Source organism: Ylistrum balloti, unplaced genomic scaffold, assembly GCF_031769215.1.
Source record: "Ylistrum balloti isolate Yb309-2 unplaced genomic scaffold, AGI_CSIRO_Ybal_v1 Utg369646, whole genome shotgun sequence".
Lineage (NCBI taxonomy): Eukaryota > Metazoa > Mollusca > Bivalvia > Pectinida > Pectinidae > Ylistrum > Ylistrum balloti.
Genome location: NW_026781904.1, coordinates 27,463 through 51,712, shown reverse-complemented (window position 1 = coordinate 51,712; position 24,250 = coordinate 27,463). Strand labels below are relative to the sequence as shown.

General features: G+C 33.9%; 1 protein-coding gene across 1 annotated transcript; it reads right to left on the bottom strand.

The window, feature by feature from the left end:
- Positions 1 to 735: 735 nt before the first annotated feature.
- Positions 736 to 24,029, bottom strand: LOC132555063 (uncharacterized). The gene is made up of 7 exons (XM_060219407.1): positions 24,002 to 24,029; positions 3,864 to 4,560; positions 3,469 to 3,614; positions 3,014 to 3,176; positions 2,334 to 2,470; positions 1,463 to 1,610; positions 736 to 1,027 (listed from the first exon to the last, which is right to left on the bottom strand). The coding sequence occupies exons 1-7, from the start codon at positions 24,027 to 24,029 to the stop codon at positions 736 to 738; spliced, it is 1,611 nt and encodes a 536-aa protein (XP_060075390.1).
- Positions 24,030 to 24,250: the final 221 nt, after the last annotated feature.

The window sequence follows — 24,250 nt, the reverse complement described above, 5'->3', positions numbered from 1 at the left end:
TTTGTGTAAGATCATTTTTCCCGGAGAAATATGTTTACTCCTTCCGTAACGACTGCGCAGTATTTTGCCTTTTTAATCAGCCTGGTTTTAATGCCCCAGTATAGTCTAGCTGACACCAAATATAGCCGTTTATGTATGACAAAACAAAATTTTTCCGGGAATTACGCTTTTTATTTGTAATTTCGTACAAAGATCAGATTGCAACTATCATGTTTACAAACAATGTCCGACCACAAAACATTGATACAAAGAAACTAGAAATATGTTTGTAAATCACAAAATGTGTACAGTAATTTGCCTGTCAATAAAGCAAAGTACACAAATACATTGAATTCGAGGAGAAACCTTAAGACAACAAAACCAATGCCAACAAATTCCATCTTTCGCCATCTATAATTTCTCATTACATGGATATGTCTAAATACAAGGGGTATGAAATTATCAATAAACCAACTACTTAAAAAATACATAATTTCAAATAAACACTTTATCGAGATAAATTGCAAACACACTAGACACGTGTCACGTGTGTAAAGATTTATCACGACATCTAAGGGACTTTACAACTCAATGTCAAAGCTTCTCGAAAGAAAACGTTTGCTGTTTTTTTTCTATTATGTACAATACGCATGTACAGACAGCCCAATAAGAACCAGTTAAGTATGTGTAATATATTTACAAACATAGTATGAAATGGTAAAGCTAACATATTTAAGAAATATACACAATTTCACGTTATAAAGCACCAAGAACCAAAGAGATTATTAATCCAATAGCTGTTCCAATAATTGAACTGTGCACCGCACCAGCCGCATTATCTCCCTTGCTGCCTGCTTGCAATTGACGTAACTTCCGTTCAAAATTGGAGACCTTGCATACACTTTCTAACTGTTGGTTGAGCGAAGCGTCCTTCTGACACCGAGCCGGAAGTAAAGTACACTCATGTTCGTTCTTGAGTCCAACGCTTTCAGCTGGACATTTGTCCTTCCATCCTTTCATGTCACACTGGAGATGTTCAACTCTCACCCTGTAAAAAGTTTGACGTCATTTAGTTAATTTGAAGCAACACTGAACTCCTCATCAACTGCCAATACATTTTGTTTGGAATAATATTAATTTCATTGGCGCCTTTGGAACAACAAAATATTTTACAACTGAAAAGGCTTCGTGCCATGGTGATATTTTTCTCTTGTCATTTTCAGGTACTTTTGTATGTATCTACGTATCTTTGTATCTTCCCTTTTTATATCATTTGTTTGTCAACTTAATAATCTTTCCCTTCGGACTGAGATCACCCTATCTCATCCGCAAGAGGGTGAACTAGTCTCTTAATCAACTTTGTGTCTTTTATACCATCGATTAATAAATGTAATATAATTCACAGTTTAAATTGGTGAGGTTGAATGTAACTGTACTTATATGACAACCAATATGAATTATGACTTTTAATTGCTTTACTTACTTGCAATATTCCTTGAAGTACTTTTCCTTGTCGACGACATTTTCGATCTCCTTCGCCGTTAATTCAATCATCTTAGCCATCATGTTATCGAAACAAGTAATGACTGAGGGAGGGGGTTCTTGGAAACACGACAGGCCGTTCACGTATACTGTAATATTAAAACAATAAGCTGAACGTACTTCTTGCAGGGAATAAAAAGACAATTTGAAAGATGCACGCGATATATTTGATACTGAAGTTACTCAAGAATCTGTCTGAATTGGTCTTTGAATATACTTTTTTTTTTATAAAATTCAGATCATTATTACAGTACAATGAGAAAGTCTATTTTGTCGCGAAAGAAACAATAAACCTTATTCTATGTGATTTTAGTTCGCTTGAAACATATTCTATTGCTTCTAAAATAAGCAGGAGGTCTTGATACAAGTTATGACAACTGATAGAAACTCTCTCCTCCACAATTTATTTCAACAATGTGACAGCAACATTAGACATAAATATATAAATATTTTTTATACAACAGAACGAATTTGTAAATAAGAACGGTGAAGAAAGAAACAGGTTGAAAGTGTAGGGAAATGACAGAAATATCATACATCAATCCTTATGATGTACAACAACATATATGATACATTGTGTAATATATGTTATATAGCTTATGTTAAAAAAAAAAAAAAAAAACCCCCACTTATGACACGATGTTTTATAAAGGATCGCGATAGGATGGGTTGGTCTATTTTATTTCTTTATACATAATCCCCGGCTATCTACCTCCATACTACTAAAAATTAATTTTCCAAAAAATATTAAGAATCGAAAAAGAAAACATTTTATATAAACTACAAGATCAATAATCAAGCTGTGTACTTACCATCAATATCCTGGCACAAAACCTCAATACTCTTCTCCATAGAATCGTGATCATATCCTGTCAGTAACATGTATTCCGGGGCCCCCGGGCAAGCGTCAATTACACCCCTCATGCATTGGTACAGTTCAAGACGAGAGCTGAAGTAAGAATGGAATATATAAATATCGGAATATTACATGTAGAAAAAGACGGAAAGACCCTGCGTTGTCAAATACAAAGTTAATAACAATGTTGTTGATTCTTCATGAAAGAAATTTGAAATTCAGATTTAAATCATGATGCTAATGGCTTCTATAGCAATATTTAAAAAATCATCAGTTAAGTTCCGATACGTCCATTTCGTAATTAAAATTGTGGATATTCTTCTTATTTTGCTTCCGAAACAATTTTGAACCGAATAAATCTCAGACAAAAATGTGTCTACTCGTAAATATCGAGTCATTCACTGCGTTATAGATTATGTTTGTTTATAACTTTCTTGATTTAAAAGACCTGGATAATTAACAAAACTATTAAATTACCAATTACAAGAAAATAAAAACAAGGATATATTTATATGAAATTGACATGTTTTTACAATGCTTGACTTCATGTCTGAAATGAGCGAAAGGCATGAAATTGCTAACTGTACTGTGGGCACCACTGTCTGATACTACTGAACCGTTGTTTTATTTACTTACGCACAGAACCTCACGGCGGATGGTTTGTCTCGCCCAATCAGGGCTCCTTTCACGGCGGAAGAATTGCTCACAAACATGGATTTTTCAAACCCGACTTTATCGTGGCATTTCTGCATATCAGGTTTTAATGTTTTGATGCATTCACTAGCTGGCGAAAGATTACCTAGTAAATTAAAAAACATATTACTTTTACAAAAATCATTACTAGGGACGTACGTTTCAAAATATGTCGCATTTTAACTGAATTTCTCATTTCTGTTTTTATCATTAATCGGAATTAATCAATATACTAGGCCATAAAAATGTTCTGAAGAATATTTGTCCACAGTTTAAATGACTATTTAAACTTTCAAACAGATGATATATTTAAAATTCATTATGTTTATTCCAACAAATGTAGATTTAAATCTCGTAGTGACATACAAAATGCTACTGTGTAAAAAAAGTTGACCTACCTGCTCCACAGACAGACTGCAAAGCATTAATACGGTTTACTATTTGTCCCTCCGCGAAGTTGAACTCCTTTTTGTCTACACATGCCCCTTGGTCTCGCATAGTTAAGGTCGGCGGAATGATACACTGAATAAGGTCTGTTCTGATCCTGGAAAAAAGATCAACCATTGCTTGGGTGACTTGTTTTTTCGATTAATCACTTTTATGAAAAGAGCATATGGACGAAATCCAATCTCTTTCCGAACTGATTTATGATAAGGATTGTTCCTCAACATTGTTATATGATAGCTAAAAAGTAAAATATATGCAGATAAATAATAAAATTAGACGTAAAATTTTATAACGCAAATTAAAAATAATGTTGAGAGGAATAGAGTATGTTGTTTTTTTTACTTACGCGCAAAGAGCGTTCCGAAGTTCTGGTAGATTGGCATTCGGAGGAAGCTGGACCATGGTTCCGTTTGTAATAATGGCGTCAGCAAGCTGTATCGGGACCCCTTGTTTCATAAAACAATTCACACTTATTTGCTGTACCTGTTGTATACACTGCCCTGGCTGAGGAACTGCATTTGGGTCAATGGTCGGTGGTTGATTAGGATCTGTCTGTTGACCTGGTTGAGTCTGTCCTGGAACTTGTTGTCCAGGCTGCATTTGACCGGTTTGTTGACCAGGTTGAGCCTGTTGGCCCGGTTGAAATTGTTGCGCGGGCTGAAATTGTTGCCCAGGTTGAACTTGCCCTGTAGGAAATTGTTGGCTGGGTTGAACCTGTCCAGGCTGTAGTTGTTGCCCTGGTTGCGTTTGGCCAGGTTGAAATTGTTGTCCCGGTTGTGTTTGTCCGGGTTGAAATTGTTGCCCCGGTTGTGTTTGTCCGGGTTGAAATTGTTGCCCCGGTTGTGTTTGTCCGGGTTGAAATTGTTGTCCTGGTTGCGTTTGTCCTGGCTGAAATTGTTGTCCCGCTTGCGTTTGTCCGGGCTGAAATTGCTGTCCTGGTTGAAATTGTTGACCAGGTCGTAGTTGTTGACCAGGCTGAAATTGTTGCCCTGTTGGAAACTGTTGGCCTTGCTGTGCTGAACACGACCCCAAAAGGGCGAAGACTGAAAAAAGGAAAAAAAGATTAGTATTGTGTTGCATATACACGTGTTCAATGTACAAAGTGCTTTGTTCATCATTGATTTAAAAAAGAAGAAGGAAAAAATCAAAATTGAAAAAGCAAATCTTTTATATTCAAAATAATTTAAGTAGGTTATCTAAACACATTCTGTAAATGATGTGGATGCCCGATAAAAATCAAAGTCGAAAGTAACATAATCTGATTGAATTATATATAATAAATGAAAAACAGCAATTTCTGAAACATTGTTTTGACCAATGTTAAAGGGAAATACGTGTACTTAAACAGCAGTGTATAATCGCTCGGCACTTAAATCTGATAGTTTAACTAGTATATCCAAGAATGTGCAAAGATAACAAATACAGTGACACAGAAAATATGCTAAAATATTCCAATTTACGCGATTAAAAGTGAATCCGTCATTTTTTAAAAGGAAACTGAAACAGATTAACTATTGATAGAAGCAATTAGCCAATTCCAATAATTGGATGCGCCATTGTACGAGATATTAAAGATATACGAACCTAAAATCAACGTGATCATATCGTTTAACTTTGTCGTATTCCTGGTTTTCAACATAAGTAATCCCGTACTTTGTGTAACTGGTTGAGCTATGAGCTCCGAAATGACCAGAGATGGGTTGATTTAAGTACTATATCTCGTCAACAGTAGATGAACTCATCATTTCTTGACATTTGATGGTTAGAAATACATTTTGTATGACGAAAATGTAAGGTAAATCTTACGAAAAAAAAGTCGCTCCATCATACATATCTATTAGGTGAGTTGTCAATCAACATTACCTATCTAGTCACCTATGTGACAGGTGATGGGTGGAGATGTACCTTGGTTACTATAAGGTCAAGCAGATGACCAGAGGTCAGTATGATAAATCACGTGTCTGACCTCTGCCAAAAATTGACCAGTGTGTTCCTTAATGGAATTCGGGATATGTATATTTTTTTTTGACACGATGATGACGAGTGACGACAAATATTGAATACACAGAGTTGTCATTCGTGGTACATGCACGCAGCGTTTACCCCTTGCGGCATGTTGTACACCTTAATGAACGATATTAAAACTGACCCACATTTTGCACGATTTGCATGATGTGTCTATACATTATTTTAAAAAATTCGTGTGTAAAATCAACTTATATGGTAAAATCAGTCTTAAGGAAGTCATTTCAAATGCAGGAACACTAAAATCTAAGTTATAAATTTGAATTAAGGCCCACATTCACTCCTTTTCATGTGTATTTTTGACAAGTCAATCGGAAGTAAAGAAATCGAGTGAACAGGTTACGAATTGCTAGTAATCGTCATTTACATAGTTTTTGTATCTACTTGTAAAATTCATTTATTCGATTAAAACTGCATACATGTTACAGCACGATAACAAAAGCACGTATATAAATATCGTTAAAAGCTAGCCGATAAAGAGTAACACATTTTCGCAATATCCAACAGACTGGTTAGCAAATGTTCAGTGGTTTGACTTATTACTAATTAGCATAAGCCACGACATACGGAATATTACTTTCGAGATCTATTTCTAAAAGATTATGTTAGACGGGACTACGTAATTAACGCATATACTATGATATGAATTAAAATTGAACTACTAAGTTTTCTAATTCTTTGGTTCAGCGATAATTGCTTGTGGTATTGAAGAATATTTGAAGATTTTATCAACAAAAGTTTATTGAGATTTTGCCGTGTGCGGTACATTTAACATAAATATGCTCTGCTATAAAAAGTGAATATGGTTGAAGTGATAAGTATATCAAATTATAACCAGTCACCAGGTGCGTATCATGATGGATCGACCCGTGACAGATCATCGTACATATAAACCCACACATATGCAGTCATAGCTTAGAACAAACAAATGTTCGCTCTCGACCCGGAAGTGAAATGACTGTAGCGAATATCATGTGATCATGTAGTCCCGGGTAACCATTCGTCACAACCAGGGTTTTTCATTGACAGGCGTAGTACGCCCACATAACCTCAGGCCTGGAATCATCGATTGTTTTTCCACCACGGACGTCATTACACGCGGGTACATTTCACACATGTTGAATCACGCTGGCAATCAAATGTTTAATGTGATTTTGAAATGTTATAATTTGCTTTGAAATACAAAACATTACAGAAAACAAATTTCAACAAACAAAACACAAACTTTAAGAATTCGTTTTAATTAGAGCTGGGTTGTACCTATCTGTGACCAATTGTTTGAAGCAGAGACAAAAATAAACAATTATTCATCACAATTTATATAAGACCCTGTCTGTCCACGAAAGCTTTGCAGAGATTTAAGAAAATTCCTATACTAACATAAGTGATAAAAAGAGTGTTTGTCCCTCAACTTAAAACACATCTACAAGCTTGTAATGTTTACACGAAGCTTTACTCGAGTGGGGTTTAGTTCGAAGTATCGCAGTAATCGACAACAACAAATTTTTAGCGTCAATTGAGTATCCTTGGAAACCATATATACAATGAAAATTTTGTTTTATATTCTGTCTCAATTTAATTACATATTAGTAGTTATTAAATAGAAATTCTTCTAAAAGAACCAGAAGATTAGAGTGTGACGTTCATCAGACAAATGACCAGTGTGGATCATACATTAAGCAAACATATCCGAATTGACTACAAGGGAAGGGAATGTTAAAATAAATAAAAAAATAAAGATATTAATTTTTTCATTGCAGTTTATCAAATTAAAGTAGGCTCAGGCAGAGGCGTAGCAATAATTTATTCTTGTATGCTTAAACATACACTCGAATTCCATTGAGATATATTTGCCCTACTTTTTTTAACCTTATTGCGCCCCTAGACCCCCTTAACCGGGGCTTCGCCCTTGGATCCTTTCTTGAAAGCATACACTCCTAAAAATGTTTTGCTACGCCACTGTCAGGGACACATGTGTTATATGCGTTTATATTTCGTTTCATTAATTGATAAAATTTGTTTTTTTTTGTTATGTGTAATTGATTCAGGGACTTTCCATATAATTATTACTTGTCTTTACAAACGGACGTACAGAATATGACGTAATACATCCTCAACTTGATCTTTCAAAATCAACATATATGCAAATGTGAAAAAACAAGAAACTGAAAGGACAGTCCTGACTCAAAAACCGACTCACCATACGAACACTGTCACGCACTGTCGATATTTACGGCTGTTAGACAGAGGAAGGTACGTGTACAGATGTACCGAGTCTGAGAATTATTTCTCTAATCCCGTTAGATTTTAAAAGAAAAAAATGAAAAACCGTGGCGAGCTTCATAAATCATTTGTGAAATGGAAACGAGAGTAAGAGGATGTTTTTAGCATTTTTATGTAAGTATTTGGGAAAACAGCTTTTAAAGAGACTGATATGAAGTCTAAAATGGAAATAGTGTCACGTTATATCGATTTTATTTGTGACGTTACAATTCGTTTGACATTATTGCGTCATAATGGAAACAATAGGATTTTTTCAGTCTATCACACCATCACTAGGTCAAACACCACATGTAATAACCAATATTTAACTGATGGGTGGTGTAAGTGCATTGATTAGTGTATTTCTATAATCACTCTATCAATATATGATCTTATTTGTCTAAATGGTGTTTTACGCATTGCAACACACGAACTCAGCTCCAAGGACACTTTTATAGTGCAATCACACTGAAGTGTCATAGTCGGTACAAGTTATCATGGCATTCAAAGCTAAACATAGAGTAAACATATAGAATACCTAATGCAAGGACTCGGTCCCAGGACTTAACCCGTAGTCTTTCTTGCTTAGGTAGACGCTCAACAACGCCAATGTCTTTATGAAAAAAATTGGGCGAAGCCACAATTTGCCGGGTTGCGGGACGAGTGCAATGTTATATGGTATTTATAAGACAGTTAAAGGTATTTCAATTGTTGAGTTTGTAGAATATTTGATATAAGAGAGAACATTTGTTGTATTTTATTAATTGGTGCAGTTCGTAGTAGTTTCTGAGAAACTGTGATAACAAGAAAAGTTTCAGAAAACGACTAAGTTAGAAAGCCCGGAAAATCCAGAAAATATGTCTGGAATGAATCTATAATATGAGGCGCACATTGTCAACATATATTTAAACATCCTACAAAGTTTCAAGCTTCTACGTCAAAAACTCTAGGAGAAGTTGGTTCTACAAAACTGGTACCCCTTTTCCCCGCCCTTCACCATACTATAACCCGGATTTGCACTATGTGCAACCCCGATCAAAAATCACCAATGGTCAAAAGTGAGGTATACGCATTAAAGAAAATACTTTTGTTAAGGGAGAAGAGAAAAGACATTGCTCCCAAATTTTGTCGTCTCTGATCATCATGCTATTGAGGCGAGTATAATTCTTACGCTCTACCAGCATGGCAAGGTTCAAAAAGAATTAATTTGAGTGTACCCATGGACATGCTTCATCGTTTTATTTAGATATCCTTGAAACTACATGTTCGTATCTCCAGTCCTTTTATTTGGCTATTAAGTCCGTCTAGTTGAAGATACGTATTGATACTACAGAATTTTACATACTCATTTCACTACAAAATTCTTAAAACAATCTTCTTATTTTAGACAAAATTATGTATTGAAATAACAAAATTAGGGATATTTATTGTACAGTTAAACCAATCGATTGTTAATTTTTATGGTAGAAAATGAATCGATAAACTGTTTTCGAACACCTGCACCGGAAAAATTTATTTCCTCTCATAAACATGATAAAATGACTTATTACTTTCCAAATATTATGTAACCGTACCTAGGTAGGTATTTTTTCCAGTTGTTAAGAACTATACGTGTTGATTTTAGGCGGTTTTATAGTTGTTATTTATACCAAAATTACCTGCTTCTTATACAAAGAAAAAAGATTTATAGAATGACCTTGAGTTATCATTTAAAAATCACTGGCTGTTCCATGAAACTTTTAACATTCCGATTTTGACAAGGTAATATACAAACAGTTATACCCAATGGAGTGAAAGGGGCTAGGGCTGACACGTGCACAGACGATATTATCATCCAAGTATTGATTCGTGAATTCGTTATTTGAATTTCCTCCAGTGATGAATCATCTGTTCTTTACACTAGCACATTATGACGTTTTTTTTTCTACTTTTTTATGAGTCTCCTAATAAATCTTTCCTTTGTTCATATTTTGCAATAGTTTCATGGCATCAGAGACTTGAGTGTGATTCTGTTTAAAAGATGATACTTTTTGTGTTTTTTTTTAAATACAATCCCTGAAAGAGAAAGAGAATAGAGAGGAGTCGTTTACTTTAGTTGCTCTACGATGTATATACAATACGTTTTTGTAGGAAAATGCAGATCTTTTGTAGGGGAAACAAACGCAGGCGTTCCACAAGGTCCAGTTTTTTGTCCGTTGCTTTTGTTATTGTACATCAATAATATAACCGATAATTGTGATTGTATCTCAATACTATTTGCTGGCGACACTTCTCTGTTATGTTCAAACGAATCACCATTAGTTATTGAAAAAAGAAATAAATAGGGACCTTTCTTCTATCCCAACATGGTAAGCCAAATTTAATCCTACCAAACCAGAAGATCTGCTGATTTCTAACAGGAATGAAGCATTGACATCTATAGTATAAGTGTGGATTTTGTTCACCGTCAAAAGCATTTACATGCAGCCATCCATGGTAAATGGAACCATCATACCGAATATGTATCCAAAAAGGCTGTAAAGCAAAAAAAGCATTCTACGGAGGTTAAAATTATTATTATTATTATTACATTCTTAACGGCCCGTCAACACATAAAAATGTCATTAGGACCATCATACGGTAAAACACACAGCGATCCAAAAGGAAATCACATTAAACAATGCAAAAGGTAAAAGACAAATGTTAAAAATCTTTAATGGGTATGTTAACACAAAATATTGAAATGTTTCGTCATAGTGTATTATATAGACCAACACCTTTCAGGTAATGTAGAATTTTACAAAATTCAACAGTTTCAAAAAGGGATGTAGAAGTAAAAAATAAATCGTCAGACATTTCGAATCGGCCGTATTATTTTTTACTAGATGACAGAAAATACATCATCTTACATTGCAGAATAAGAAATAAATCTAGTATTTTAAACATGACCTTATCAGAGTCAATCAAATTGATGACTAACGATGGGCTTGTTGCTACACCTGTGAAGAAGCTTGTCATTTGTCTTATTGTAACTTGTATGCAGAACAGCGCATTGAACTATACAGATAGTTGAATGCTTCTATACCACTCAGCGTGCAAACTCTGTTGTTTGGTGATTCAGCTATAACTGACAAAGATAACGAAATTATATTTACTAACACCAAGAAATACATTTTTGACACAAAAAAGATTCTAACTCCCTGTCTGCACCCACTGCCCCCCCTTTCTCTCGCTCACTATCTCTCTCTCTCAGGCGTATGAAAGTTAAAGAAATTTTAGATATGATAATTTGCCAAGTGAGGATATGACCTGAATTTACTATTAACATGTGGTTGTAGTATATTGATATATATACTTTTAGTGTATATATGTTATTTAAGTTTGTCATCTGCTTAATTGTGGAAAGATGATTGTAATAATGCGACAGAGAGTTTTATGTAACTTCAGTAACTTGCGCCCAATCCATTTGTTTCAAATAAGGATTTTAAGATAAAAATGAATGCACTTAAGTTTTTATGGTACTTGGATACAATACTTTATCTAAAAGAATTATTGACTTACTATGTCAACACCGAGCAGATTTTTGCGAGATTACCTGGATCCCACACTTCCTGATATGTTACATAATGGGGACTCCCAAGGTCAAAAGAACGTGCAGTTGATAACGGATTTGTTGTATCTCATGGGAAGGTAGATGGATTTGTGTTTGCCACTTCATATTTCTACATGTAGAGACGTGTACGGTAACGTTTTTACAATATCTGGTTTTAAAATATTCTGTACATCGATTGGGATTTTTCATCAGTTGAAAACTGTCTACAGAAAATAGTGATATGGCCCTGTATTAAACAAACCTATTAAGTAACGTTTATACCGCCATCAAATATGCACTGTTTGTATAAACAGACAGATTCCGATATAAAGACAGAGACAATACACCAACAGGTACACACACGGTCACAAAGACAAGGATATGTTAATGTTATCCATATTTTTATGATAAGAAAAAAAATATTCAAAGATTGTACAAAAGACACAAAAGAGATAATTACCTTCTGATACAAATACAAATAGATACAGAAGAGCTAAACAGATAATCTAATTGCATAATGCATCCGTTTCGCTTCTTTAAAACTCGCCAGTTAAGCTTAGAGCTGAAATTTGATGCCTATAAAAAAATGCAAAGTGATCGAAAGAAATGTCAAAATTTAAACTGGAAAATGCACTACCCCCATAATGCGATACAATTTGTAATTTTTACATAACTGATGTTCATGTGTACATTATGAGCCGTGCTACTATGCGAATGAATTAAAACGTGGCATGCAGATTCCGGCAAATCTCGGAAACTGAAAGTCCACTAGCGCCAGCAGTATTGGTTTTAATACATTTGAGTGGTGTATCATAATAAACGGGATCTTTCACCAAAACTTCGAAACCCAAGAATTAAAATGTACAAAATATATTACATTATCGATTTGACAAAAGTCTCTTGCATGTAAGCTTGCATGATGATAATTATTAGTGTTGAAAAAATATTGATTTCTTTTCTATGTGGTCCTTGATGCCAGACCACAACGCTGTAGGTACGCGTATAGTCTGAAAGGCTATATCAATGAAAACCTGGGAAACGGATGATAGACAAAATCATGCTTTTCGATTTTACCATAAAATGTTTAGTCACCTTGTAAGTATTATAATCATTGAAGTGAGAACTGAAAGCTTAATGCTTTTAAAAACATAGTGACACTTGCAAATACTGGAATTTTGCCCAGCTGTCTGATAAACTTAACACTGATATTATTGACCTAGGAATTTACCTGTCACCCACACGTCGAACATTTTTTTATTAAAAGGTATTGATATGTTAACTGTTGTCAAAGTCATCCTCATGGATCAGTTTAGGTGTTAAAACTACATGTACACAGGAGTTCAAGTTTTTGAGGTTATCTATGTAACGGTATTGTGTAATAGGTAATCAGAGTGCGTGCGACATTATCGATAGAAAAGATTTACATGTACACGTTCATACTCTTCAAATAGTATCACATATACAAGGATAGAGCAGTAACCCGGAATTTATCTTCTCTATTCAGCTTACAAATCGAACAAATAACAATCTATTGTCTGTGTTTGATATTGGTGTTAGAAAAATAGACTGTTGAGGGATGATTTTTATTGTCCGACGTTCACAGTAACATAAACTGAATGTCAAGTTTCTATCAATTTAAATGGTAGCACGACTCAGAATATACACATTCATTTTGTATTCCTTTCATATAATCAGATATAAGGAAATTACTACATTAATTGAATTTCTTGGCTGATGAATCGCCTCTTTTCTTTCGATCAAGTTTTACTTTCATCATCTATTGATTTTTTATCTTCTTCATTGATTAATGAAATTTAAATATATATTGGTACATCTGAAATATGAAAATGAAGGTAAACTACGTCCCTTATTGTCACTTGTAAGAACAAACACGTAGTACTTTCTTATGAATATTATGAAAACCAATGCAGTTATAACGAATACAATGATCCGCGTTACTGAAAATAACATGTAGATATACAACCTAGGCGTTAAAAATAAGAATACTTAATGTAATTTGTTGTAAGAAAACAGTTATCAGTATACAAATAGTTTGGTGTTAAAATATAACCAATGATGAAGTAGAACAATATGTGCTGAAAGTATTGATCAAATCAAATCTTTAATGATGTTAATGACAATCTTCAAAATCCAAAATAATGATAAAATGAAATAGCAAAAATAAAAAAACAAAGAGAAGTAAACAGCAACGACGGGGTAAGATAAACTTTGCACTGATTATAATTCTGAATAAGGTCAATCTCTAATTTATTGCTTCAAGTATCCTGCATTAATTCAGTTTACAACAAAATATAGCACAAGCCAAAAACCTACAATAGTTATTCTAAATGATCGAAGAGTTAATACAATAATGGCAAAAACACGATTTAATGAAAATAAACCCTTCAGAAATGTTATTCTTATCAGGACAAGTGTTTTTTTTTATCTAGTTAAGCATAAATATCACGTTTAGGCCTATTAATTAACTACTCGTTAAAATATCAGAGATAATTAGAAGATAATCGGCCCAGCGTTGACTCATTACTGATACCTTATCTATTAGCCAAAACTAAATGTTTGAAAAACTTAAAACCATTCTGAACTTGCTAAATTACAATATTCTGATATTCAAACATTTCAGTGTTTTATATTGGAATTTTATGCCTACGTGACTAAGAGATAACCTGGCGAAAATGGCTTTAAATAACTCGATATAACTCCTTCGGTAGCTTAGATACTGAACAGGTCTGGCATTCGTTGATACTTCAAAGTTACAATAAATCTCTGTGAAGTTTTTGTCTTGAGACAGACCGGTTCATAAAAAAGACATGTTGTAAACCTCACGTCTATAAAAAAATAAAATTTTAGATCCAGATTTTAACAAACAACTCTTTCGTTGCCGCCGTGATTACAAAAAACTTTGTATATGTCTAGAAGGACGAAGAAGCGGTATGACGTAACTTAATTAATTGTGTTGGTATGCTGTTTTCTAAATTTTCTTTCTTGAAATTCTAAATTTTAATTGAAATGCGATATTCTCGTCTTATGTTTTGCACAGCCTTTAAAGAATTCCTCTCATTATTTTGAATAAATATTATCTATATTTTGATCAATTATCTTCTGATATCCGTATTTTTCCGATTTGGGAAAGAATCGCCATGAAAGAATTCTAGGCTGGACGAAACCAAAATGTTAATCAACATGTATGAAATATTCGTTATTAATGCTGAATGCTGTTTTTATTTCTAGTTCTTCAATATTAACGACACCGGCAGATTAACATTTTGTACATAAACTCGCTGTCCTTGTATCTTCAGCAGATTAGGCTCTTCAGAATAAGCCGTAAGAATTTTACCTGCTGTCCGCTTTGTCAATAGGTCACTCCTGAATCACATACTTTTTATACGATCTGTATTTAAATAATTGTTTGTTCCATAATAAACACATGCTGTGAAACTTGTCATTCTACATTTAATCACTACTATTATATAGCATTCTGAAATGCTGCATTCCAAGATGGCTGCCGATTTTAAGGTTAATAAACATCTGTTTAAGTTCAAATGAATGAATAGATAAGGAAAAAGGAAAGTGTGACCAATTCAAATATCTCTTTTTTACATCTCTTTTCGTTATATCTTCCCTTGCAATTAATCGTCATAGCTTTTTAAACCATTTTGATGATATATGCAATATTAGAGGAGCAGCCATCGGCAAGTGCTTTCAGTATAATTTGGTGACCTTCACCTTTAGGTCAAGCAAGATTGTAACATTTCCGTTACATTCTCGTCCTGGCCATTTCAATTAAGCAACCTTTATCTCACTAAGAAATCGTGATATTCAGAACAAATACGCTTCCATCTTAAATAAGGGAAGCATACTTTTGAAAAAGCGAATCAGTCACGTGAGTGAAATGGGAATTATCAAAATTGATAGACGACTTGATGAAGAACTGCTCCGAATGGTTGTGTTGTAGGCCAGAGGTTTGCGTTCTTCACTTTCCATTCTCATGTGTGTACACGAAAGACACGATGAAATAATTTTTTTGTAGTAAGGTGACTTTGCCTATGACCTTTTAACCTTGAGACTCACTCATCCGAGATATTATGATCCTTTATCAGAGTGTAAAGTTTGATTTATAGAAACCTTCAAGAAATAACACGAATTTTTAAAAATATTGATGGTAACCTTGACAATGACCTTAGAACGCAGTCATTCGCATGTGCCTGAGATATAATAGTACTTTATAAATGAGTGAAGTTCTTCATGGGGTGTATATATTTTGAATGTATTACATTTTTGCCTATGAAATAGGGGAATATCACATTGATCAAATCGTTATTTCACACATTTTATTATTGAGTAGAACTTTTTACAAAAAAAAAAAAAAAAAAAAAACAAAAAAAAAAAAAAAAAACAAAAAACAAAAAAAAAAAAAAAACTCAATCACCAAACGAACGTCTAAAAAGTGGAACGATACTTTTCAAGATGGTCCGTGTAAGCTGCACCATAGTTGTAACTTATCACAGTCCACTACGGGTAAGTTCTCTCTGAGCAGCAAATTGTGCTCTATAGTGACATGAAGAAATCACATTTTCCATGTAAATAAAGAGTAATCTAACATTGACATTTATTTTGTGTTCCTATATTATTACCGGCTAAAATAGAAACGGAAAGTAACATTAAGTCGCATACTGCAAAGTTATAATGAGCGAGTAATGTTCGCGAAAAGCAGTCAGCTTCGTCCATTTATTTTGGTCCTAAACATCAATATTTGACCGTTATGTCATATATGTTTATAATAGGGATCATAACTCAAAACTAAAGGTACACATATATTACAGAAGTTGCATTCTATAACAGAAGGGACATATTTATAACACGAGATTACACTCTACAATAGGATAGTTATGTGTACGGTATGGATTACATTCTACAATGGGTAGTTTCATTGGTCGCAGAGATCACATCTTCAAATGTGAGATTTATTCTCATTTAGGCCCCCCTCTACAGCTAGAGGGATATAATTCTCATCAATGTCGCCTTCCTCTATCACAATAGGGTTATATTCATCATTTGGTTTTCGCCCGACTAAGGAAGGGTTACATTGATCATAGCTATCTCTCTCTACCGCAGGAAGAGTTACATTAAGGGTCTCACTCTACATTAACGGTTACATAAATCATACCCATCTAACTCTACCACAGGAAGGGTTACAATCATCATTACTATCTCTCTCTACCACAGAAAGGGTTACATTCATCATTACTATCTCACACTACCACGGGAAGGTTTATATTCACCAAAAGGGTCTCATTCTAGCACAGGAAGGGTTACATTCATCATTACTATCTCACACTACCACATGAAGGGTTACATTAAGGGTTTTACTCTACATTAAGGGTTATTTTCATCATAACTATCTCAATCTACCACACAAAGGGTTACATTCATCATAACTATCTCTATCTAACACAGGAAGGGTTACATTCATCATAAGTGTCTCTCGCTATTACAGGAAGGGTTATATTCATCATAAGGGTCTCACTCTACTGCAGGAAGGACTATATTCCTCTTAAAGATCTCATCTTACTTCGAAAGGACTAGCTATAAGGTTCTCGCTCTACTAAAGGAGGGTTATATCAATCAAAAGGGTCTTCTCGCTCTACCAAGTAACACCTCATTTTAGAAAATGTGTTTTGATGACTCTATATAACAACTTATTGTGCTGATTTCTAGAAAGCGTAGGTCAATTTTCTTGGTTTATCAACAACTGCTATTTCGTGGATACTTGATTTCTTATATAAGTGTAGCTCGTGGAATTCTTGGATTAAGAACACCAGAATATAAAGTGGTATCATCGAACAGCGGCTGTTGTATATTTAATTTAGGTAGAATCTACAATCTACAACATCCATTTTCAAGGCTCGACTAGATATTATTGCAATAATGTACATTTAGTTTGAGGGATTTCCAAATGTTTCAAAAGGAAATATGATAATTTATGTTTACGGTAAGTTATGTTTATCATAAGGGTTTCATTCCACAATATAAGGGTTATATTCATCTCAGGGTCGCACTCTACCACGGTAATGTTATATCCATCATATAATGTAACGGTCGCACTCTACTGAGTCACACTTAACACAGAGGTCTATGAGAGACGTCGTTCCATGTTATCTCAATCAAAACATAGCAATGTATTAATGTAGCACGACGGCGTTCTTCTACTGTATATATATCGTGTATTGTCCTGCTACAGAATAATATTTCTCTGGATTTTACGATTCATTGCAAGAACGTAATGACATATAATTTTGTAATGGTAGCGCACACCGGTAAAGGATGCCTTCCACAATCATCAAAGGGGCCCTTCTGTGCGATGTAAAGCCACGCTGGACTATAATGCCCCCTCCGTCTGATTGAAGACACTGAATTACACAAACGTCACTGCATCGTTCAACTGGACGACGGTACCCGATACGACCGTCGCGTCGCTGCTATCAAGATGAACTCTAGACTCATCTGTGAATAGCACTTCAGAAGAGGCTTCAGTGTTGAATCGCAGATATCTCCAGCACCATGCTAAGCAAGCAACCCAGTGCCTTTGAAGCAAAATTGGACGGACGACAGGGTGTCGGGATGGGGATATATATTAGCCGCTGGCAATGTTTCATTTTGTTCTAGAACTGATAAGTCTAAGTCTGTTGTGTCGCCAGGTTTGTCCTGTTCATTTTCAGATTAGTATCGTAGGCATTTGCTGAAAGAACGTCCACAAACCATTTGTCATATCCAACACATATCCAAATTATTATAAGGAGACATTCAGTTCTCCAGAGTGCCGATAGTATGTAAATGTTCACTTTAGGCCAGAATTAGCATTTTGTTGGTGAAAATTTAAAGTAAAGGAAAGAAAAATTAAAATCCAGATGGAGAGGTGCTGCAGTCCCATAGGAGTTATCTGCGTTGCCGCAGAACCATAACTTTGAATCGTACACATTGAACAAGTTTAGAAAATTTGTTTTAATGACTCTGTTTACTAAACAATTGATTGTGCTGGTTTCTAGAAAGCGTAGACCAATTCTCTTTGATCGAAACATGCTATTTCGTGCTTACACTTCGTTCACGTAGGAATTTGTTGATTAAGAACACCAGAATATTAAGAAGTATCATCGAACAGCGGCTGTTGTACAGTTAATTTAGGAAGAATCTACAATCTACAACAGCCATTAGCAATGCACGATTAAATGATATTGCAACAATGTACATTTAGTTTGTCAAAATAAAAGTTTTAAAACTGAAAGTAGAAAAACGGGTATCTACTTACCTTACCGCACCAAACTGAGGGGTTTCCAAATGTTTTCTGAAGGAAATATGGTAATTTCTGTATAATATATAATAAACTTTATTTGTTTTACAACAAGTTATGTCAACTTATTCTAATCACTCTTGTTGGCCCGGATGTAAGCGCGCGAGGGGTCTTATTGTGGGAGGAAACTGGAGTACCCGGAGAAAACCCACGTGGTCGGGAATGGAACCCCGGTCGGCTACGTGAAAGGCGAGTGCGTTATCACTGCGCCACCCGACCACCCTGTGGTAACAGAAACTTTTCCTTGTTCCTGCAAGGAAAAAATCCGTTATATTTCAAGGATGTAACACTTTTTTTGTGAAATAAAAAGCAAAATTTATATATCATAACAAAAACATTTTAAAAAAATATACAAAATGATAATGAAAAAAATATCAAATATTCATACGATGATGGAAACATGTTATTATATACAATATAAGGCTGAACCAGATTGTTTACGCAGTTTAAACTAAAATAATGTAGATGAACAAGACAAAGACACTGTCATGTTGGGTTTCTGTCTATCAGTAAGTATTCCAATTATTTTATGTGAACAGGAAAGTCGTATTATTAAGATATTATGATTTTGTACAAATAGTACTTTTAAACCTCGAAACATGTGACCTTCACTTTTTATTTAACTTCACCAAATATCTATACATCTTTCAATGATAGATTCATCACAATGGTGTGAATATTCACAACATATTTCAATTTTGTTTCAAATGAACAGTAACGATTAGAGACTAAAGAAGGAGATCCTAATGAGTAATATTGAAAAAGTGAATAAATCTTAATAGAATACACATACTTGTATTTGATAGATATTACTAAAGGCATATGTTAATATTCTTAACGCCTCTTCTATTCGAAATTTAATGGTATTGTGCAGTAACTCCAGTCTGAACTAAAGGGATGCATTCACAGCACTTTTTTTCGAGAGGGGTGCTCTTGAACATACAATTTTGATTCAGACATGTCATGATAGCTCCTCCCACATATCGGCCTACGTAAGATATTTACAATGTGGTAATATATTCAGAATGACCAATCACGGTGAAGATACAAACTTCTCCAGTTGCATATAAGACTTGATCACCAAGTGTCCGTCCATAGCAGCTCACAAGAAACAGAAGGACGAGCATGGTAAGTATCAGGTTAATTTAGTCAAGGATAGTCAAATATTATATGTTAATACTGTAGGAAATATGTGTATAGCATTTCGTCGTTGTTAAATACTTAATCAAACTATCATTTTGTTATCGTTAGGTACGATCCATTGTGTATTATTTGTTTGAATGTAACAACAAATATTCAAAAAAGTATATGCTAATTATATTTTTATTGCAGATTATTACGGTTAGCGCTTTTTTTAAAGCTATTTTTCATTTTAGAATTACATGAATGATTGCATTATAACTTTTAATAACACTGTTTGTCAGTTATCAAAATTATCAAATCATCTAAAACGGCACAGTAAAACCGCTGTTTAACTGAAACAATAACCTAAACCTCATACTTATTGCAAAAGACGGTAGCTGAATTAAAACAGGAACAAAGGCGTACGAAAGTAAAAAATTTGGAAAGATTTCTTTTGTTCTGTTTGATCAAGAAATTAAGTAAAGTCACATATAAAAGACATGTTTAGAGTGTAATATCTAATTCCTATGTAAGACTTGATATGTGAAATTGACAGAAGTAAGACACATTAAAATACAGTTCAATTATGCTGAAAAATAAGCAGGAACTGTTGCGCTTGAAATAAACTGACCTGTCAAATTGGCCAAAACGAGTTTTCTAATTTTTTGGTCGTTTTGAATAATATACTTTTAATGAATTTAAAATAAAATTGATTTTTAAGATATTTAGAAGTAAAATTTTGATTCCACAAATAAAAAATTCATTAAATATTTTTTGTCTTTGAATAACTTTCCAATAAATGGTATTTTCACTTTTTTTAATAGGCAATGCTTAAAACCTCATCAAAATTATCCCTGTATCTATATCATCCTTAACAGAAATATCATTAATGAAAAATTTCTGGTTAATCAAAATGCCATTTTTTTTAAAATTTGAATAATTACTGCGAATGATAAAGTCAATGACACTGTTCATGATGGTATGAAATGAGGGTATATTTTTTATGTTAAGTCAAATCGCCAACACATTTATTAGGAATCATTACCATAACATTTGCCTAATGGAAATTAAGGTTTAAATGATACTTTGTATTTAAACAAATAAGAGTTTTTTTCTTCCATTGTACAGCATGAGGGATACAATAATTTGATCAGATAATGTAAAAGTTTGACTTCAAATATGGTTTATAATATACATTTATATAAATTTTGATTAAGTAATTAGGGGAAAACTGCAGTGAAACAAGATTTTGTTGTTCAGAATCATGAATGAAATTAGTATCTCCTTTAAGCTGAAATTATTCATGAAAAGTTCGATCCCCCCCTTTTTTTTGCAAATTGAATGGTTGTTTTTTTTTGTGTGAATTTACCTTTGATCATCGTAGAAATGGAAACAAAAATCATACGTTTAAAAGAGACCTACAATTTACACTGATATTGAGTAACACTATCTTCTTAATAAGAAAAAAACTAAAAAAAAATGTTTTTTTCAATATATACTTCTGACGGAAGATTTTGGCAAATTTGTACTCTATTTTAATTGGGGTTACCACACTGTTCATTTTGCATATAATGGTGATTTTCGTTATTTTGTTGATACCATTGAAAGCCAAAGCGTCTTACCCAATTCCATTTATCTTATTGTAAGTAAGATGCACACAGACCATAATCTAACTTAAAAATGGTTTGTAATTAGATCGACAATAAATCATAGAGTGACTGAACTTTACTTTGAAAACTTTCGTTTTTCATTCCCGCAAATGTTAACGGCTTGCATCATAACACACAGGAGTCGTCGTCTTTAACGAAGTGTGAAAAGTCAGTTGTTAAATATTCTATTCTGAAAACATTGCTACAGCTTATGTAACAAGATTGGGATAATTATGCTTTGACTCTTAATTTCTATCCTAGCTACATAAGCTCTTACACTGTACAATACTATCTATACGTACATTTGCAATATCATTAATTTATTTGTCCCTGTCATTAACACATATACCTTCCTACATTTTATTAATTGTACAATTAACTAATGGAAGGAAATGTTCTTCTTTTGTTTTACATAGCCTTGGGCTGAGGACATTATTTAAATTACAATATTTCAAATTATAATTTGATAAATAGGAAACGTTTCAAAAAGGGTCTTTCAAGTTGTAACGTTACGATAAAAATGTTCCCGAGTAGGCAGAAGGTCAATGCAGTCCAATAAAAATGCTTAGCTCATGACACGCTATCAACCGAAGATTATCTTCGCCTTTCAACAAAGATAAATGTTTAAGGTATGTATGACCCATCCGAAGACGAGCAAGGACAACTTCGTCTCGATTGTTGTCTCTATGGCATAAAGACCATTCCCCGATGTTAGGTTTTACGGAATGCAATTTATCTTTGGTATGAAGATTCCATTTCTTCTGCCAGTGAGTTGTTAAAAAGTGTTTAATAAATAGTTAAAATAGGTTACACGAAGTTTAAAAACAGCAGGTGGCAGCAATAAAGCTGTCTTTGCGGCACGATCAGTTTTTGCGTTGCCTAGTATTCTCATGTAGGCCTACCCAGGAACCCAGAAAAAGCAAAACGAAAGTTAATGAAATGTTCACTATATAGTATTAATGTATTACGAATGAAAATATTTTCAATATTTCTGTTTCCAAGACTATGCATTACAGAACGAAGAGAGCCTGAAAAGATAACAGCTCTCATTCCTGTTTGTTTGTATATATTCAAGGGCGAGGTAGATAGCTCGCGATTCCGCCGGGAATATTTAGGCGTTGGTCGGTAACCGGCATTCATTCTTTTGAACCATCAGTATATAAATGCAGAAGTGTTTATATCTATTCTGCAATTTCGAGAAGGATGAAAAGAAGTGCATCCGTCAGTGTCTGATTTGACCATTTTATGAAGCGGAAAGTCAACTTCAAGTGATTTTACTGGTCAGAGTGGAATTTCTATCGTTTTAAATGACAGAATGTGGACAATATCAATATATATATATATATATATATATGTCTTGTAAAAAGAGCTGAAATTCGAATATCGAATGGTGGAATGGTCTTTGTTTTATATTTCGGGTCAAACTTGATTTGGATTTGAAGAAACTGACTTTAGCTGAATTATGTATTGCAAAGCCAATTTATTTCGAAGGTTAGCCTCTGCATAGAGGCTTGTTGTAGGTGTGGTCTTAAAATCCGAGAGCGAGTCTAATAATTTGAGATATAAAGGTCTAGCAGACTAATACGCAATGGAACCGTAGTCTAATTTTAATTTAATGAAAGCTCTTTAAAGACTGAACAAAACTTTTCTATCAGTTTCCAAACCAGTGAGGGAGACTGCCTTTAGAATATATTTAATGTTTTGAGGCATTTGGCGTTAAGATATTTTGTATGTGGAAGGAAAGATCTTTTCCTGGAATATGTACACCACAAAGAGAGAGATTTGGATTTCCGTGTTGTCTCCGCATTTGACAAAAAATGCTAACAAACAGGTTTTGCTTGTAAAAATTTAAATACATTTTCATCTGCCCAAATATGAAATATATTTAAACAATGTTGTATTTTTCTTTCAATGGTTTTTATACGTTTAGATCGATAGCATATAATGAAGTCATCGACATAAAGAGCGCCCTCCACTGAAGGGGATAAAGTGTTGACAATACTGTTAATTTTAAGTCCAAAAAGAGTAACAGAAATATTTCTGCCTTGTGGTACACCAATTTCCTGCTGATGAATATCGGAAAGGGTCGTTCTATTCCGGGCATTATCTGATAGAAAGTTTGACCAAAAATTATCAAAATACCTGTATCATGCAATGAGATGATCAATTTAAAGCATTTTATGTATTTACGTTCTTCTTCTTTTCCCATTTCTCCACCAGGATGTCGATTCCACCGATGATAAAAATGTCTCTTTCATTCAAGGATGCTTCGGACCAAATTCGTACAAAATCCAGTAATTCAGACAGAAGATAAAGTATTTAAAAGAATTGCTATATTTCTTTGTTTAGAGCGCCGACCATTTTAACAAAAGTTATTTCATTCCCCTTCCCCCTCAAGACCCAAAAAGGCATGAACAAAAAAAATAAATAAAAAAACAGAAATACGAATACCTTCATGCAATGATAAGAATGATTTGTTTTTCGTTTACTTTTTTCGTCATCAACCTCCCACCCCATGATGCGATCCTATCGATGATAAAAAATGCTTCTTTTATTCAAGGTAGTTGCGGACCAAATTTGGACAAAAACACAATCATTCCTGCAGAAGATGAAGTTTTTTTTTTTTATTTTTTTATGTTTATTTTGGAACGTTATTTGATTCTTTTCGTGACTAATAGCAGGTTTTAGGAAGAGTAGATAAATAAATCACTTTAGCTTTGCCACGTCTGGCAATATGT

What these genes read in the sequence shown, in the direction of transcription:
- LOC132555063 (XM_060219407.1), bottom strand. Translation starts at nt 24,029, where the DNA reads ATGGGGTGGGAGGTTGATGACGAAAAAA. An exon ending in GGAGGTTGATGACGAAAAAA is followed by an intron (nt 4,561 to 24,001) that starts GTAAACGAAAAA and finishes TCCTTTTTTCAG; the next exon opens with TCTTCGCCCTTTTGGGGTCG. An exon ending in TTTGTGCCAGGATATTGATG is followed by an intron (nt 1,611 to 2,333) that starts GTAAGTACACAG and finishes TTAATATTACAG; the next exon opens with TATACGTGAACGGCCTGTCG.